The sequence below is a fragment of the Bombina bombina genome, chromosome 2 (genome assembly GCF_027579735.1).
Source record: "Bombina bombina isolate aBomBom1 chromosome 2, aBomBom1.pri, whole genome shotgun sequence".
Taxonomy (NCBI): Eukaryota; Metazoa; Chordata; class Amphibia; order Anura; family Bombinatoridae; genus Bombina; species Bombina bombina.
In genome coordinates, this window is record NC_069500.1 from 817626481 (window position 1) to 817648009 (window position 21529).

A 21529-nucleotide genomic window follows, 5' to 3' on the forward strand; every position below is an offset into this window, starting at 1 on the left:
GTATACAATCATTTTCAGACAACTGCATGTAATAGATACTACTATAAACAGCCAGATGGCCACATACTGATATCAAAATCCATGAGAAAATGGTTTAAATACTTACTTAGAAAATCTGTTTAGCTATGTTGAAAAGATAGCTGGAAAGCCCATTCCAAGTGGGAAATAAGACAATACCCCTTCATTTGCATATGAAAAGACCCTTTACACAAACAGGAGGGAGTTGACAAGGGCCAACAAAGGCCAGCACAGCCCCATTGGAGCCATTTGAAAAGGTAAAAGAGTGCATCACAGTCCTTGGAGGGAGTTGACAAGGGCCAAAACAGCCCCTTTGGAACCATTTGACAAGGTAAAAGAGTGCATCACAGTCCTTGGAGGGAGTTGACAAGGGCCAACAAAGGCCAGCACAGCCCCATTGGAGCCATTTGACAAGGTGAAAGAGTGCATCACAGTCCTTGGAGGGAGTTGAAAAGGGCCAACAAAGGCCAGCACAGCCCCATTGGAGCCATTTGACAAGGTAAAAGAATGCAACAGGCACAACAATCAACAAAAAATGGACAAATGGCAACAGCAAAAAAAAAACAGCAACATGTGGATGGAAGATTCTTATCTGTGCCCTTGGAGCATCTCCAGATCCTCCACTTATTGGGCATCACCTTCATCATCCTGTGCATGTCCAGCTCCAGATTCAAGCGTTGACTCTACACGCATCATACGTTGTAGAGTCGAACGCTGAACCTGTAGCTGGGCATGCATGGTGTCGTGCATCCTTCCCAGGAACAGCGAGTTCCTCAACACGGCCTGCTCTATACGTGCTAGAGCTTCTAGCATGAGCCATGTTGAGTCACAACCTAAAATAAATAAATTAAAAAATATTAATGATAATTACACAACATAATAAATATTAAGCAAAGATAGATTGTAATAATAAAGACAAATCATTCTTTAAATTAAATTTTTGAGATTGATTATTTACACATTAAATTTGTTCTTCAGACATAAACCATTAAAGGGACAGTTTACTCAAACATGTTCTCCCATTTAATTGGTTTTTAATGATCCTCTTTTCCAGCTTGAGTGTATAAAATTTTGTAAAAGGATTTCCATTGTCCTTACATTGGCAATTTAAATAATTTATTTATACTGTGGTATCCACACCTATCCTTAAACCTTTTGGCCTTGAGGCCAAGCTGTGTAAACATAGCAAGCAGAAGAAATTACACTCCCACTGGGTTATAGAAGAGATAAGGTATTACATTTTTTTTTGCAATTGTTGTATCCAAGTAGTGGTGATTGGTATATGGAGTGATATCATATTAAAGGGACACTGAACCAAAATATTTTCTTTTGTGATTCAGATAGAGCATGACATTTTAATCAACTTTATAATTTACTCCTATTATTAAATTTAATTAATTCTCTTGCTATCTTTATTTGAAATGCAAGAATGTAAGTTTATATGGCAGGCCATTTTTGGTGATCAATCTTGGTTGTCCCTGCTGATTGGTGGATAAATTCATCCACCAATAAAAAAGTTATGTCCAGAGTTCAGAATAGTTTTAAAAATTAGATGCCTTTCTTTTTTTAAATAAAGATAGCAAGTGAACGAAGAAAACTTGATAAGAGGAGTAAATTATAAAGTTGCTTAACATTGCATGCTCTATTTGAATCACAATAGAAACAACTTGCCTTCAGTGTCCCTTTAAATATCTTATAATGTTGATTTAGAATGATACTTACAGCTGTGCCTGGGAAGGACAATCTGACACCCAGGACAATGAAGGTTGGGACAGGCGGAAGGGATGGGATTGGGCTAGGGAGGGATGGGTGGCCGCTCTTCGGTAGCCCGTACAGCTGGGGAGTCAGGGGCCTGGTGAGTTGGGGGCTGGGCAGGTGGGGGAGCTGTACAGGAGGGGCTAAGGGGCATTTTTTGGGAGTGACAGGACAGGAGAAATGGGAAGGGCCGGGAGGGTCTTCTGTTTGGGGAGGGGCTTGGGCCTGTGGAGGGGCCTGGGCAGGGGCCTGTGGAGGGGCCTGGGGAGGGGCCTGGGCCGGGGTGGGAAAATTATGCCCAGAAGTGGAGGTTCCATCTGAAATATATAATAAAAATATATTAATATCTCATACATCATGAAATCAAATCAAGGCATTTCAACATGATTATGTTTTAGATATACTTAGAAGTGGGTTTGAATTTATAAACAATGATGACATAAGGATATGGTATGCATATAGGCACTCAGATGAATAGCAATGACTGTCTGTACAATAAGAAAATGATTATTGTGGTTTGGCCTGGAATATGCATGTGACATCATGATGTCATGAATTACAAATCATACATAAATGAAAGAATAATCCAAGCATATGTTCATGCTGCATGATATAGAAAGGGGGCAGTAGTGTATTCTAAAAGAAAAGGAATAATACTTTTTAAAGTGCCAAAGCTGTAGACTTTGATTTTCTTCCAGAGAATGTTTACAAAAATAAAACATGTTGGATACATGTTAGATATATTTCACATACCATCAGACTCCAAGGGAGCCTCTTCCTCCTCCGTCCCACATGTTACATTAATCGCTGTAAAACATAACATGTTGTGTCATATATTATAACATATGTTACTGTTGCTCAAAGACACACATCATTTTGATGGATTTACATCATTTTGATGGAGCATACAAATGACATTAGATTTGTTATTCTCAATGAGTAAGATTTTTATTTTATTGTCTGTATTATTTTTAAAATCACAAAAGCAGAGTACATGGAACATTTAAGAGTTCTCATGAGTGTATCACTTGATGATTGTTGTCAAAATTGTAAATCAAAACAAACATATGCTATCCATCTTATGAAGAACAAAGGTGTAGACTAAGAAGCTTTGAGATCTTAATCTTTCAATATTAAAATAAAATTGATATATAATCAGAGGAAATGTAATGCTTCATCAGAATCATGATCATAATATTGATTACAAATACCCCTTCAATGACATATGAATGAGTCAATGGACTTACCAGAAGACTGCAAAGGCAGCTTAGCGTCAGTGCTGGATCCCTCTGGGCTTGTCACAACAACTATATCTATGAATGATATAGATATATATTAGTGAACACAGTTTGGACATCACTAAATCACATCAGTATCGATTTTTAAGAATAATATACTAATAAATGTGAAGAATAGAGTACTAATCTGAAGAATAAATGCATGAGTGAATCAAGGTGATTCTGAAGAAAAAGATGTCTTTAACATATGTTTAATTTCTGACTATATTAGACAGACAATTCATCTACTATGATTCTATTGCATATCTAAATATACCCATTGATCAATGTTTTTCAAAAAATACACACAAACAACATTTTGGAATAACAACTGTTGACAAATCTAAACAAAGCCATGTGGCACATCGAGCCATTTGTGCAATGTACAGTAATCTTGTTTAGGACACAACACATATTGATCACAATACCAAACAGAAGTTATTCTTCAAAATATGTAATCATGGTGCTGTTAGAGTATGCTTATTTCTATAAAGTAAGTCCAAGAGTGAATATGTGATTGATATATCATTATTGTTTCATCCAAAGAATGTAAGGATGAATGAATCTATTGCTTATTAAAGGGACACTGACATCAATTTTAGAAATCATTGATTTCACTTTGAAAAATGTTTTTTTTGTAATTTTACATTGACTCCTATTATATTTTATTTTATTTTTTTTATTTTAATTTTTTATTATTAAAGGCAGCTAAGCAATTATTTTTAACAATAAATATTGGTCGTTGAAGGTATCCACCAATCAGCAAGAACAACCCAGGCTGGTCCCCACAAATGGACCTGCAGCTAAACTTACATTCTTGCTTTTAAAATAAAGATACCAAGAGAATAAAGAAAATATGATTATAGGAGTCAATTATAAAGTTGATTAATATTGCATGCTCTATTTGAATGACAACAGTTATAATTTGTGCTCAGTGTCCCTTTAATATTAAAATATCTGGATTTGACAATGTCGCTGTTAATGAATTGTCGAGTCCATATGTTGATGCAATGAATGGGATGGAGCATGCAATTACAATATAAAATGTTATTTAAGGATATCATCAAGATTCTTTAATTATCCTCTCTTAAAGGTACATGAAGCTCAAAATGTGTAATTGGATAATTTTTGTATTAAAATCAAGCCTGTGATTTTAAAAAAAATGATAATAGACTTATTTTGGATTTTTTGGCTTCATTGTGTTATATTTTATTTTTAAAGGAACAACTATGTACTACTGTTATCTGAACACATGAGTTGAACCTATGAAAATAGGCAAATTTCTGCATCAAAAAAACAGCCGGTTAATCCCAGTAATGCATTGCTTAACCTAAACCGACCTAGATATGATTTTAGAATAACGATAATAATAGACTGAAGCAATTTAGCTAATCAAATGTTTATAAAATTCCTGCAAATCACGTGTCTAAATCAGTAAATTTAAAAGTTAGTTTTCATGTCCCTTAAATGACTAGAAACAAAAAACGTATGTAAGGTATATTTTTAAAATCAAAACATAAGTTGTCAGTCAGCCTCACATTACATATAAACTATTATGAAATGGGATAGTCATGGCAGAACTCGGACATATTGCTGTACTGGTCCATCTATGGGATTCTGTTGCGGCTAAGTTTCAGGGACATGGGTTTGACAATCCTAAGTCTTTTTTTCTGTCCTTGTTTATTGCGCTGTATAGTTTGAAATATATTTTCAGTAACTATTCATATACAGGTTCTTTTTACGATGTTAGCAATGATGGACACCCCAGTCCTGTAAATGTATATTTATGTCTGATTTAAGGTAATAGTTTGGATGACTTTATGTATGTTTGCTTTTTCCCGCACACCAGGGGCTCAATATTAATATGACCACCCGCAGAATACATAGCCCGTCACAAATTATTATTAATTTTTTAGAACAAGGCTTAACTAGCTCCAAAATGTTTCTGCCTCTGGGCTTGTCCTCAGTTTCAATCTGTAGCTTGTGTGCTTACTCATTATAGTCTGTGTATATATTGTTCCACGTAACAGAAGTACTTGATGTTTTCTTGGTTTAGACGTTTCTTTATCTGCTAGTTGTTAGGCCCTCCAGACTTATATTACTTGAGCTGCTCACATTATTATGGGTCACACAGCAGATTATGGCTTTAAATTAATATTTCTGGACAGAAGAGTCATATATCATATTCTAACATTGGGGGGAGGCATGGTTTGATTAATACTTGTTCATCATAACTTTAAAGTGTTTTCTTTTTTATATATAATCCACTAAATGTTGCCGTTTCTATCCTCTCCAAGACCTTTAGTCTAGTATACGTGGAGCTGCTGGCTCCAGGCTTCCCGCAAGTTTTTGCATTCTTATAGGCTATAATTAGGTTGATGCTCTTGTGAACGATTGGTAACTTATTTTATTCTGTGCCTCCCTCCGTGCCAGCCCATCCATTTCCCCTTATAATTCTAGAAGCATTATTTCAAATGGTATTTGCCCTTGATTAGGGGGAAAACAAAATAAAACAAAAAAATACCACTTTAATAAGCCTATTTACCTTATACATTCAATTAGTGATAAAGAGGTTTTGTTTGTGTACTCCAAGCGATTATACATGAGGTGCTCCGTATTAATTCACACTTTTAGTTGGGTATTAACATTAACAGTGCTTACTATATCATTCTCCCTTTGATTATGGACACTGGTGTCCTCATATGGTACTCCTGCTGTTGGGTGTAGGGCCCACATCCGGCTAGCAGGATTGACCTTTTCTTAAATTAATATACACCTGATGGCGCAATACTCTTGCAGGTTATGTTATATCTCTTTTCTGTGGACACGGGTGCACCACTATAATGGAGTACATGTGAAGTTGAATCTGCTTTTTTTTACAACCCCTCATCTATATTGGAAATTTGTTGTGTGTGGAGCATTTTCTAAACTGCTATTAGTACCATCATCCTTATTAGTCTTTTGTATATACAATTATTAGCTCCCCAGGTGAATTCTTATGTCATATCATTGCTCTCCACCCCCCTTCCTATTTCCTATCCCCTTCCCTCCCCCTTTCTCCCTTCCTCTCCTCCTCCCTCTCCCTACCCCCTCCCCCTTCCCCATTTCCTTATTCCATTCCTTTTTGGGGTGTCCTGACGCCGTGTAACGGTGTTAGGGGTTCCCTTAAGTGGTTTTCCTTGTAACATACCACAATGTTACCCCTAACCCCTCCCTCCTGTGAAACGCACCTTTCTCCCCTATTTACACTTTATTTCAAGGTTGCTAGGGTATGCTTCACTATGGCGTATGATTTAACAATGTTTGTTCAAGTTACTGTGCGTATTGATATGTAAAATGTTTGATATAATAGTTCATGTCTTTTGACCATTTACTATATCTTGCTGTTGCTTTACAAATATTTGCTTAAATGTAGCCATATATACTTAGCAATAAGATATATGTACTATTCAATTTGACGCAACTAGATATACTTTATTATTGCATATGTTTTAACAGTGTTTGCAGATACTGTGCAGTTTGCTATGTAATTCGGTTTACTAGTTCATACAATTTGAAACATTTTTTGGTCAGATTGAATCTACCCTACCCTTTAGCTATATATATGTTGAAGTGTATTCCCCCCATTTCATTGTCCCTCCCTCTCCCTTACTACAGTGTTTGATTTCTAGCATAGATTGTACTTTTGTCTATTATTATACATACACCAGTGCTTTTCTATTCTATGTTGTATTTAGGTTACAAAAAAAAAAAAATGTGAGGTCTGCTCTTTTTTCTTTGCCATGTGATGTAACAGGTTTGATTTATTGCTGAGATTCTTATGACCCTGTATCCTTTTGTCTTTTCTTGTGATATTTGTAACAGTATTTGTTTTTGGTGATTTCAACCTCAATAAAAATTATTCAAACAAAAAAAAAAACTAAACATATGCAAAAATGTGTGATTGTTGTCAAAATGTATCCCAAAAATATCAAGCACTACACAGGGGCAGAATATCAATTGGCCATGAAAATAATCTTACAGTAAAATGAAGATATCAAGAATAGAAGGGATATCTTCAAATAGTCCAAATTTTAGATTTGTATTACAAACTAAACTAACAAAAAAATTGAATTAGAGTATCCATATAAATATCGATCAATGTGGATGTATTATGTAATGTTATGTCCATGATTCTAAGACAAATGTAAATTAAAATGAGACATACCATACTGTGGCAAGCCCTGGCTTGAGGTTCCAGCACCAACATCCAGATCTGTAAAATATTCAATGAGGATTGGATATCATTACTACAAATCAGGCCATGGGGAAAAACATTTGTTGTAAAAATTTACATTGACAAACTAATAATCAATTTTTATTCACATGAGTTCATTGTTTCCTCAATTAATGTCATCAAAAATATATCCTATACTCTTATTTTCAATCTGTTATGTTGTTGACTGTAGCTTTAATTCATTTGTTGGGTTATTGCATTCTCATCAATTGATGGACATAGTTCATTGTTTATTTTGATCTTGCTAGTATAGTTTTTAGAATGTAGAAGATTGAAAATAAGCATACTGTATTCTTCACATATATACTAATTAACATATACATTTGACCAACATGTGTAAAGCGATGCCAGTTACAGCAAACACATGTTCACGTGTGTGCGCAATTCTATTTTTCATGATCATTGCGCAATGATTCCAAGCGGAATTACGCATCCGTGAATCGGAATTAATTTGGATATAGTAGTGTGATGAGTATCATTTCATAAAGACTTCAAATATATTTGCAATTGGGTGTATTACGAGATGGAAATCATATATTTGGTAATATTGAACAATAACAACGAATATTTCTAACTGGGTTATGATTCGATAGTCAATGTATGAAATGGCGGATGATAGTGATTTCACGGATGCGCAATTCCCTTTTCACTCTGTGACGCATATTCTGGAGAGTGCAAGAAGCATCACTCCTATTTCATGTGTGACTAATCTAAATTCAGATATCTAAACATCATATGTAACGTATGTTGTGAGATCTATAATAGGTTGAATATATGACTATATACACAGTCTAATCAAATATTAATATATTAGATGAAGTTGGATAGTTATCTGATTCAGATTCTCTGTCCGCTCCTCCCAGGCCACCGGACGGAGATGCAGCTGCACTGGCCCCCGGGTCCGGACTTTGTGATCCAGCAGCTGGGAAGGAAGAAGAGGCGGCCGAGGATGGAGAGGATTGAAATCTGCTGGGGACCCGGAGATTGAGGAGCTCGCATAAAGTCGCCTCATAAGGGAGTAGGTATAGTTTCCGTTTGGGCTTAGTTTTCTTGCCATCTCTCTTACGGGCTTGTACCCAGTCCCTTATGAGGTCGACTTTTTTGTGCAGTCACAACCTCATATCTCCGAACCTCTGCATGATCTGATCCTGGCTCCTCTGGACCCCCAACACCAATTGAACCTCATTGGTGATAGCCGCCCAGAGGGCCTTCTTAACCTTCACATCTGTCGACCCCCTCTTGTTCCCAAACAGCTGCGGATAAAAGTCCTGGATGGCGTTGACCAGTGCAGCACTCTCCTGCTTGGTGAACCTGGGAGGTGTCATGCCTGCTCGGTTTGATACTAATATAATAATATAATATGTAAATATATATATTGCCTGCAGGCATTAGAGAACTGACAAAGATGGCAACGTGTAATGGACTTTTATATGGTGAAGTAAACATGAGATGCACCATGGGACATGGTATCTGGACATCTGATTGGATAAAATTTTGAAATATTGTTAGAATGTCTGTGAGACCATCCTGACTCAAGTTGTGTTTGTGTGATGAACTCTGATTGGCCGTTCCTTAATGTTTCATATCTTAGTAACTTCCATACACATACCTCCTGGGGGTGCTGTTACTACATTTTTCATGTAGACTTATTTGTAACTCATGGGGCTGTTATGCGGATATGTGTGACGCAGATTTAATATACGTGATCCATTAAATATTGATGTTTGAATTTTCAAAAATATATAATAATGTCACATTATTAAATGTTGTAGATATTTCTACATTTAATATCGTTCTGTTTGTTTAATACAAATACGTTTTAGTAATACAAATTTTTGTATGTATTTATTGTTCATTAAATCAATTTCGTGACTTATTGTGAAGTATTGACATTGCTCTATTAAATGTATTTATAATGCACATTGAATGTGTGCTATTGCGTGACATTAGACTAGAATGTGTAAATATGCGATTCTCGTGTTGCAAGATACGTTTCCCACGTGACATTTCTGAAATGCGTAATTTCTGGTTATAATGTCCGTAACTTGGATAATCTGTTTATAAATGTTAAAATACACGTTTGTTTCTTATTAGTAAATAAACATCGAGTTTGTATTTGTCTGAACTGCTCACATATGTTATTTTGCAATGGCATCTTTATTTGTAAATAGACATTACACCAAAATAATTTAAAAAATTGATCCGGAGAAAGAATACATTTTTAGACTTTGAAATGTAACTCAATTTATCTTTTTATTTAGATAGTCTTAACAGAAGAAATTGCAATGCACATGGTTGAGCAAATCACACAAGGCATCTCTGTGCATCCACCAATCTTCATCTACTGAGCATATCTAGATATGTTTTGAAAGCAAATAACCACAAAATAATGATTTCAAATAGATGATAGAATTAAATGTTAATGTTTAAAATTATATATTTTTTTCATATTCCAGAACTAAAAGCTTGTTAATTTTCCGTCCCTTTCAGGAGCTGACATGCAATCTTGCTCTAAATAAATCTGTGTAAACATTGTAAATATGTATTGTTGGCCAGCCACAATTAAAGGGACACTAAACACAAATATTTTCTTTCATAATTCAAGTAGAGAAGACAATTTTAAAAAAGATCCAAATTGACTTCTATTATCTATTTCGCATCATTCTTTAGATATCCTTTATTGAATAAATAGCAATGCACATGGGGGAGCCAATCACACAAGGCATCTATGTGCAGCAACCAATCAGCAACTACTGAGCCTATCTAGCTATGCTTTTCAAGAAAAGTATGTCAAGAGAATTAAGATAATGACATAATCAAAGTAATTGAAGATTTTTAAACATGGCATACTCTTTTTAAATCACAAAAGAAAAGATTAGGGTTTCATGTCCCTTTAAGTAGATATTTCCAAATAATGCTTTGATGATCATAAACCTATGCACCTCCCTTTCTCAAACTTCTGGATTGTTTGCCCCACTGTGAATGAAATATGTTCTAATCGCTGTATTTAGCTATCTTCACCTTAAAGGGACATTAAGCTATATGTTTTTAATGATTTCGAGGGATAATAAAATATTCAAATCACGTTATATTTGGTTTTATTCTCTCATTATCTTTTGTAAATTTATATTCTTGGCTTAAAAGCATAGCTAGATAGGATCTTTTGATGCTGATTGTTGTTTGCACATAGATGCCTTATATCATTATCTAAGCCATGTGCATTGATATTTCTAAAACCAAGTATATTTAAAGAATTAATCTAATTAGATACTAATAATACATTTAAATGCTGTTTCAATTAAATTTGTATTGTCTATAATTCACTAAATATCTTTTTTGAATGTCCCTTTAAGGACCAAACAATTAGAAATATGTGGAGTTAAAGGGACACTGAACCCAAATTGTTTCTTTTGTGATTCAGATAGAGCATGACATTTTAATCAACTTTTTAATTTTCTCCTATTTTAAAATTGTATTCATTCTCTTGCTATCTTTATTTGAAATGCAAGAATCTAAGTTTATATTCCGGCCCATTTTTGGTGAACAACCTAGGTTGTCCTTGCTGATTGTTGGATAAATTCATCCACCAATCAAAAAATGCTGTCCAGAGTTCTGAACCCAAAAAAGTTTATATGCCTTATTTTTCAAATAAAGATAACAAGAGAACGAAGAAAAATGATAATAGGAGTAAATTTGAAAGTTGCTTAAAATTGCCTGCTCTATCTAAATCACGAAAGAAAAAAAAATTGGGTTCAGTGTCCCTTTAACATTGTATAAAGAAACTAAAGGGGAACGAAAATACATATAGATATGTGATATCTATCAAAGAGGTAAGATGAATAATTTTTTGACATTATATTATGAGCTAGCTATAGTTAAATGAGCCTTCAAATGACTCCACTAGAACAGAAAAGTCATCAATATGGCATACAATAACTAGCTTGGTCTAAATATGAAATAAAATGATTTTACATTTCCTAACAATTTTAAACATAAATATATATATTATACTAATGTTTTTGGATACCTAAGGAAGATACATGATATTATCCCCAACAACAAAAAATCAACTACACTGTCACTTTAATGTAAGTTAACCACTTTCCTTTCTTAAAAGTGAAAAGAACAAAGTTGTTCTGTCTAATTTAGACTACATATCCTCGTCATAAATATTTTCTAATTTTAACATCTATAAATTACACAATAAAAACATGTATGGATTTAACTCCAAATTAATTTTTAAAAGATACTTGACTTTAACATTATCTGAATAAGCTGTTTTTATATTATTAATTCAATACATGATGAAAAAATTTAGATCAGGCATGTGCTTGTCAAATAGACAACTAACAGTCATGGGAGTATTTTTTTTTACTTGTCAGATTAGATGGATATATTTATTAGAATTTTTTTAAAAAAGATTATTAAAAAAAAAAAATAGTATTAAAAAATTATGTATTGACAATAAAATAAATTAAAATAAATAAATAACAAAAATAGGGTAATTCATAACAGATAAAACTCTGAAAAAGAAAAAAAAATATAAACATTAGTTATTTCATGAACACGTCTTAAAATATTCAGTAAAACAAATTAAATTTCATCTTGTGTCTATGCTCTAACATGTTTTTTTCCCCCAATAGATATTAAAAAAACAAACAAACATACATTACATCTATACCTATCAATAATTTTAAATACCATTATATTGTCTCATCAATATTACATTTAAATATCAGCATTTTAAAATATAAAAAAATGCATATAACATTTTCAAAAACAATTTATATAGTATGCTGAACATAAATGTAATATTTCATGTCCCTTCTAATATACCTCTATATCAACTCTAAAATGTATTCCTTTGTCTGATTGGTCAGAATGTGATTCCTCTGTAGCACAAAGTAGGGGTAATGTATGTAAAATTAAAATATTCTAATCTAGGACATGTAACTATTCCTAATTCTTAACATTCTTCCTCCTGTGATTCGTAACTAGCATGCATTGTGCAAACCAACCTGTATGCATGGTCCTTGAAAGTCAATTATCTTGAAAATAACAGTTTATCTTCATTAGGTGTCTTATTCATCATTTTCAAATGAGATTGTGAAATACCATCTAAATTTAAAAAAAAAAACATCTAAGTGTCTCCAATAGGATGCATCCACAGCCTTAGTCCATCAAATTGTTGCCATTTACCATGTGAACGTGTCTTTGTATGGTTTTCAAGGTCAGCACATTTGACAGACAATGCCAAACATGATCACATTGGTATTCTTCACTTTCAATCTTGGATTGTTCACTTTCAGTCTGGGATTGTTAACTTTCAGTCTTGAGTCTTCACTTTCAGTCTTGAATTCTTCACTTTCAGTCTTTAGATGAAGTCATCTCCCTAATGGCAGAGAAAGTGAGAAACAAATAATTAATACAAGTGTGTTAATTATTTCTTCACACCTCTCCCACCCCCTATTTCTGAAACGATGTCTGTCACTAGCTGTGATATACCTTTAAGGTATCTCCCTGCATGCTCTCTGATCCTTTAAAAGGGAGCCTCCTACATTCATTCCTTGCCTGATTATTGTGAAGCTATATTGCTTTGAGGCTGTTCTTATTGCTCTCTTTCAGGTCTCATACATAACTATCTGTAGTAGTTATTGAAGTTTATTTACTTTTTTCCTGTTGACACCAAGTGGAACCTACCATCCAACCTTAAGCGCTATTGCCCAGCAGCTGTCTACCTTAATTTTACCTCTCTGGTTAAACTCCGCAATGGATCTCCCTATGCAGCTCCTGTCAGTCTCAGACACTGAACGCAGGTACCGCTGCAGCTATTCGACGCTGGATCAACAACCCGGAAGTGAGTCACGCATTCACTGTAAGCCTTTCACTCCTGCTACAGGCAGCCCCTCTCATCACATGCAGGTAAAACTTCTCTGAAATCCAACTGCTGTTTATTGCTTATATCAAATTGGCTTTCTCCTTGCTACACTTTCACAATAGAAGACTCATGTATAATGATCGTTATTGCCACACATGTTATTGGAGTCATTAGCAACCAATGCTGAACATAGTTACCGGTGTAGCTGAGACTGAATCTATTGTGAACAAACCTAAGGCTGATTCAAGCAATTAGAGTGATTGAGACTGTATATATTTTATGGGTGAATGTGTGTGATGCAAACTGAATTACTAAAACATTCTCTATGGATCTATGCAAACTATGAAGTAAATACTTTTTCACTGAACTTTGCTTAAGCTGATTTCTGAATTAGTAAAATCAGAGATTATTTTGTAACCAATCCTACTGGCTATTAACTGCTCACTGTTTCTTTTTCTGTTAAACAAAGTCAGTGTTTGCAGGAATAGTAATACAAAAGAACAACATTTATACCATTTTGTTGGTTCTGAGTGAGTGGATTCATTACATAATAATCAGGCCTGCTAGATCCTGTTTGCAGTATTAAAACATGGATCCCACAGAAATAAAAAATGAATTCACTAATTTGTATCAGAAACTGGACTATTTAGCCCATGCCTTACAAGAGGTCCAGGCTGAGAATACAGCCATAAAAGTGATGTTAAAAGAATGTATAACACCTAAACAAGTGGATATACCAGAACCACAAGTACATACTCCAACACCTTTTTCTGGAAACGGTCTGAGTTTCGTGATTTCAAAAATGCTTGTAACTTGTTATTTTCATTAAAACATTGCACCTACCACTCAGACAGGATCAACGTTTGCACCACAATTTCATACCTGCTAGGTAGAACCGCGCACCTGGGCTAACAGATTCTTTGAACAAAACAACCCCATCCTAGATTCACTAAATTATTTTTTTTCAGCCATGACAAGTCTCTATGAGGACTCAAACAGCCAAATTCAAGCTGAGACAAAACTTTGATCGCTCAAACAAGGGAAAAGGACTGTAGAAGAATACACAACAGACTTTCAGATGTGGGCTTCTGACTCACTATGGAATGAGGTAAGCCTACGTAACCAGTTCCGCCTGGGTTTGTCTGAATCTTTAAAAGATGAACTCTCTCGTCTGGAACTTCCTGAAACACTAACTGGCTTAATCAAACTAAGTACCACATTAGATAGACGTCTGAGGGAAAGAAAAGCAGAAAAAAGCATGTATGACCCGTCAATCAGACGTTCCTATCCTTCATCATTCACCCCAGAAAGAAATCTATCTCTCAGCACCCCAATGGAGATTGGGGCAATCAAAGGTCCTTTGACTCAAGAGGAGAAAACTAGGAGAAGACTAGGAAATCTATGTCTTTACTGCGCTCACAAGGAGCGTACAGTTGCAACCTGTCCCCTCCTATCAAAACAAAAGAAGGGTAAGACAAAGAATTTAGTATCACTACTTAACTTGTCTACTGCTACCCAACTCACTATCTCTCTCTCCCTACAGTGGGACAGTCTCCACATCCAAAGTGATGCATTAATAGATTCCAGGGCTTCAGGAATATATATTCATGTTACATTTGTTAAGAAAAATAAAATACCCACAGTGTGTAAACAGCAACCAGTTTTTGTGAAATTAATAGATGGCACTTTGATTCAGAAAGGTCCAATCACACACCACACTATACCCTTACTCACAACAACAAAAGATGGTCACACTGAATACCTTACTTACGATATCATTCCTATTGAGAGACACACCATTATTTTGGGATACACTTGGTTAAAGACACATAACCCAAGCATCGATTGGTTAAAAGATGAGATTAGCTTAACCTCTACATATTGCACAAATACGTGTTATCCACATTGTTCTATATCTTCTATTGAAACTGGTGTACCAGCGGCATACTCTGATTTGGCGGATGTTTTCGATTTGAAAGAGGCTGAATCATTCCCACCACATTGAGAATTCGACTGCCCCATTGAGTTAATACCAGGGTCTCAAATACCCTATGGCAAGATATACCCCCTGTCCCAGGACGAGCTTATCCATTTACGTACATACCTAGATGAAAACCTTAAAAAAGGTTTTATTTCACACTCAACTTCACCAGCAGCAGCTGGTATATTTTTTGTTAAAAATAAGGATCTAAGTCTAAGACCCATAATAGATTACAGAGCCTTAAACGCGATTACAGTTAAAAACCGTTACCCTTTGCCCTTGATACCAGAATTATTGGAAAGACTTACTGATGCCACCATATATACCAAACTAGACCTGAAGGGGGCATATAATTTAATTCGGATCAAGAAAGGACATGAATGGAAAACAGCTTTCCGAACACGTTATGGGTTGTTCCAGTGCAACGTTATGCCGTTTGGATTAAGTAACGCACCAGCAACTTTCCAACACTTTATAAATGAGATATTCCGAGATTTAACTGACATATGCGTTGTAATATATTTAGATGATATTCTTATTTATTCCACAAATTTACAAGATCATGAAAAACATGTAAGATGGGTTCTCATCCGCCTTCGGCAACATAGATTATTCGCCAAATTGGAAAAATGTAATTTCCATGTTAAACAGATTAAATTCCTTGGTTATATCTTATCTCCTAAAAAGATCCAGATGGATCCTGAAAAGATAAACACAATCCAGGAATGGACCATACCACGTACTGTTCGAGCGCTACAGAGGTTTCTGGGCTTTTCGAACTTCTACAGAAAGTTCATTAAAGATTTCTCTACCATCGTAAGAGCGTTAATGCAACTCACAAGGAAGTCCCATAGGTATCGCTGGAATGAAGAAGCTCAGAAGGCTTTCGACAAACTAAAGCACTGCTTCTCCACTGCTCCGGTTCTGACATTACCAGACTATCAATCTCAATTCATACTAGAGGTTGATGCCTCCAACACTGGGATAGGAGCAGTTCTATCACAAAAAAGTAAAGAAAACCAAGAAACACACCCCGTGGCGTTTTTTTCCAGAACTTTGCTTCCAGCCGAAACTAATTATAGCATCGGTGATAAAGAACTTCTGGCAATCAAAAGTTCACTAGAGCACTGGAGGCATTTATTAGAAGGGTCTAAAGAACCTTTTGTGATTTTCACTGACCACAAAAACCTTGAGTATTTAAAAAAAAGTAAGACTCTCTCAGCACGCCAGGTCAGATGGTCTCTGTTTTTGGATCGCTTTAACTTTTTGATTACTTACAGACCGGGACATTCTAACATAAAAGCTGATGCTCTCTCTAGAATGTTCGATCCTGCAAATACCTCTGAGACCCTCAATCCAATCATTTCAGAAGATAAATTTATTAGCTCACTTTCTAATCTAGAAAAAGAAATACTTCTCGAAACACAAAAAGAGAATGATTACCCTACAACTTGTGTGAGAGATTCCACATCAGGGTTAATGTACCATAATGATAGAATATACGTACCCAAGGCTCTTAGAAATGCAATATTGAACCACTATCACGACAATGTTTTGTCTGGACATAAAGGCGTACAAAAGACCACCGACTTGATCAAACGATATTTCTGGTGGCCACAGTTAAAACAAGATGTTATACACCACTTGAAAGCTTGTGATACCTGTGCAAGAAATAAAGTGGCTCATAAAAAACCTATAGGTTTATTAACAACTTTGCCAATACCAGATATGCCATGGTCCACCATATCAATGGATTTTATTGTAGATCTACCAGTCTCACGACATTACACCACCATTTTAGTGGTGATAGATCACTTAACAAAACTGGGTCACTTCATTCCTCTAAAAAGTTTACCTACAGCCATTATTACTGCAAAGGTCTTTTTGGATAATATAGTAAAACTACACAGGCTACCAACTACTGTAATCACTGATTGAGGTACTCAGTTCACCTCAGCTTTCTGGAGGTCTCTGTGTAAACTTTTACAAATAGATACACGATATACCACTGCCTTTCATCCCCAATCAAATGGGTTGACTGAACGCCTGAATCAGACATTGGAGCAATTTCCACGTTGTTATCTAAGTCATCTCCAGGATGACTGGGTTGATTACCTCCCAATGGCAGAGTTCTCTTATAATAACTCAATCTCTTCCTCAACCAAAGTATCGCCATTCTTTGCCACATATGGTTTCCACCCAACCACAATCACAATATCTCATACTGCAGTGAACTGTCCTGGCGCAACGGATTTCACTACTTCCTTACAGGATAGACTTCAGTTGCTTAAGACTCATATACAGGAAGCACAAGAACATCAAAAGAAGTATTATGACTTGCATCACTCCCCCAGTCCCACCTATGACATAGGTGACTCAGTTCTACTATCCACAAAGTATCTGAAACTCCGAGTACCTTGTAAAAAGTTGGCTAACCAATATATTGGTCCATTTCCAATTGAGGCAATAGTGAACCCGAATGCAGTCCGGTTAACTTTGCCCAAGGATCTTACAGTTCATCCAACTTTTCATGTTTCCTTGATCAAACCCTACAGAGGTAACCCCTTACTGCGTCAGGTGGATCCACCTCCGACGATTTATCACCAGAATCAGTTAGAATATGAAGAGGAGTCTATTCTTGACTCCCGGATACGTTGCGGAGTCTTGCAGTACCTGATACAAAGGAAGGGTTATGGCCCTGAAAGTAACTCCTGGGAGTCATATGGGGATGTACATGCTCCTGATCTGCTCTCCGCATTCCATCAACGTTATCCTGGGAAGCCCTATCTCAACACCCCCGATGTCCACCCTTAAGGTGGGGGATATGTGATATACCTTTAAGGTATCTCCCTGCATGCTCTCTGATCCTTTAAAAGGGAGCCTCCTACATTCATTCCTCGCCTGATTATTGTGAAGCTATATTGCTTTGAGGCTGTTCTTATTGCTCTCTTTCAGGTCTCATACATAACTATCTGTAGTAGTTATTGAAGTTTATTTCCTTTTTTCCTGTTGACACCAAGTGGAACCTACCATCCAACCTTAAGCGCTATTGCCCAGCAGCTGTCTACCTTAATTTTTTCCTCTCTGGTTAAACTCCGCAACGGATCTCCCTCTGCAGCTCCTGTCAGTCTCAGACACTGAACACAGGTACCGCTGCAGCTATTTGACGCTGGATCAACAACCCGGAAGTGAGTCACGCATTCACCATAAGCCTTTCACTCCTGCTACAGACAGCCCCTCTCATCACACGCAGGTAAAACTTCTCTGAAATCCAACTGCTGTTTATTGCTTATATCAAATTGGCTTTCTCCTTGCTACACTTTCACAATAGAAGACTCATGTATAATGATCGTTATTGCCACACATGTTATTGGAGTCATTAGCAACCAATGCTGAACATAGTTACCGGTGTAGCTGAGACTGAATCTATTGTGAACAAACCTAAGGCTGATTCAAGCAATTAGAGTTATTGAGACTGTATATATTTTATGGGTGAATGTGTGTGAAGCAAACTGAATTACTAAAACATTCTCTATGGATCTATGCAAACTATGAAGTAAATACTTTTTCACTGAACTTTGCTTAAGCTGATTTCTGATTTAGTAAAATCAGAGATTATTTTGTAACCAATCATACTGGCTATTAACTGCTCACTGTTTCTTTTTCTGTTAAACAAAGTCAGTGTTTGCAGGAATAGTAATACAAAAGAGCAACATTTATACCATTTTGTTGGTTCTGAGTGAGTGGATTCATTACACTAGCTTACTAAGCGTGTGTAGCATCTTGTTTTATGTTATATCAATCAAGTGTTAAGATGAGTAATATATTGAGCAGACCTAACCTCTAATGTGTGACTTTGAATCTGACTTTGAACCACAGTCTTGCTAGAGGATCCCTTTCTGAGTATCCAAAATTCAAGTAATGTGTAAAATAAATAATAGTTTGTAAAATGTATGACATATGATGTCTGTTTGTGCCAAATTTCCGCCAGCCACAGTCCTTACATTATTTATACTTACCAGCTGATGTTGTCTTTAAAAACCAGGTGGCAAAGTCGTTACAGGACCCAATGACCAGAGCATCACCTATTGTAATAAATTTAAACATTTTAATCATTTGATGAATAATCCTAACATATTTGCACAATTCTCTACTTGTCATTTCCCTAGAATTCACATATTTTGGCAATACTCCTATCTAACTTCTATTATTTACCGTCTGAAGTGGCGGTTGATGATGTCTGCTCTGACATTGAGCCCCTCGTCCCGGAATGGCCCCTCTAGAATAGGCTCGTCCTCCTCATCTCTGAGGAGGTGTTGGGGCGCCTGGACGGCCTGCAGCATCCAAGCCCGCTCTGCAATATTATGCAGGACGCTGCAGGCTATAAAGATCTTAGCCACCTTACTAGGGCTGTATTGGAGGGCTCCTCCCGACCTGTCAAGGCATCGGAGTCTCATTTTGAGGAGCCCAAACATCCTCTCAACTACAGCCCTAGTCCGCTTGTGCGCCCTATTGTAACGCTCCTGGGCCTCATCAGTGGGGTTACGTATAGGCATAATGAGCCAAGGCCGGCTCATGTAACCAGAATCACCTATAAATAATGAACATAACAAAATGACAAATATTAATAATTTATTTATAATTATTATATTAAAATACTTTTCATTTGTGTACACGAAAATCCCCTAAAATAAACATTTTCCTTAAAAAAGATTTATATGTTTAAATCGCATTCTCTATCTGGCCATTAAAGCTAAAACATGCTACATATGCGTATTTCACATAAACCCGACACAATGGTTAAATTGCATTCTCTATCTGCCCATTTAAGCTAAGACATGCTACATATCTGTTTAAAAGTAAAACTAGACATTTGCGGAAAGAGACAATGACATGGTTAAATTTCATTCTCTATCTGGCCATTTAAGGTAAGACATGCTACATATCTGTTTGGAGCTAAAAATAGACATTTGTTGAAAGACAATTAAATGGTTAAATTGCATTCTTTATCTGCCCATTTAAGCTAAGACATGCTACATATCTGTTTAAAAGTAAAACTAGACATTTGCAGAAAGAGACAATGACATGGTTAAATTGCATTCTGTATCTGGTCATTTAAGGTAAGATATGCTACATATTTGTTTGGAGCTAAAAATAGACATTTGTTGAAAGACAATTAAATGGTTAAATTGCATTCTCTATCTGCACATTTAAGCTAAGACATGCTACATATCTGTTTAAAAGTAAAACTAGACATTTGCGGAAAGAGATAATGACATGGTTAAATTGCATTCTCTATCTGCCTATTTAAGCTAAGACATGCTACATATCTGTTTGGAGCTAAAACTAGACATTTGCGGAAAGAGAAAGAAATGGTTAAATTGCATCCTATAGCTGCACATTTTGCACATTACACAAACACAACTGTTTTTTAAGACTACAGTGGCAATTGTCTAACTAATTAACCATGTTGTGCACAAGTACTCACCAACGAGCCACCCAGGGGGAAACTCTCTTTCCTCAAACGGCCGCCATAGGGACAACTGTCTAAGGATGCGGGCATCATGACAAGCCCCGCCGAAATTCGCACACACGTGCATAATCCGCATCCGTGCGTCACAAGCATACTGCACGTTGAGGCTATTGAAATGTTTGCGATTTCGGAAGGGCTCATCATCGGCTGGAGCACGCAGCGCAATGTGGGTCCAATCTATTGCTCCCAAGACATTGGGCAATTCAGCGATTGCAAAGAATTCCCTCTTCAGGCACCTCCAATCACCATCATTCTGAGGGAATCCTATGTAACGCTTACTAACACGTACCATGGCGTCCAGAAAGTTATCAAAAACCACCGAGAATGTACCTTGAGACAGGCCATGCATGTACATCTCTCCAGATTGAAAACTACCGGAGGCCAGGGAGTATATACAACTTAGCATCTTGGTGATGCCAGGGACAGCAGTCCTTATTCATATATGTGGCTCCAGATGAGGTGTAAGAACATCGTAAAGGCCAATGAGCTGTTCGCGATTGAGCCTATACTTGTCAAAAACCTTGAAGTCACTCATGTTTTCCAAGGTGGGTCTCACCCTGTAGACACGAGCCCTTTGTCTCACTCGGAGCCGCCGAGCCCACCTGATTCTCTGAATCTCTACTTGTGCAGCACCAGCAGCAACGTCGACCAAATCGTCATCCATATTTGCCAAGCTAAGCAGCACAAAGCCAAACAGCAGAGCAAACACAACACAAGGAGTAACAAGGTATGCAAAAACACAGAAGCAAATTGATACAATGTCGATCACAAGGGACGCTTTGGCCATGTTGTTTGGGGGATTTATAGCGCA

General features: G+C 36.3%; 1 protein-coding gene across 1 annotated transcript in view; it reads left to right on the plus strand.

The window, feature by feature from the left end:
• LOC128647314 (uncharacterized) overlaps nt 1-12964 on the plus strand; it is a 195163-nt gene extending 182199 nt beyond the window's left edge. The window contains exon 4 of the mRNA XM_053700098.1: nt 12952-12964. Within this exon, the coding sequence (XP_053556073.1) occupies nt 12952-12964 (13 nt within the window). The remainder of the gene's footprint in view (nt 1-12951) is intronic.
• Nucleotides 12965-21529: the final 8565 nt, after the last annotated feature.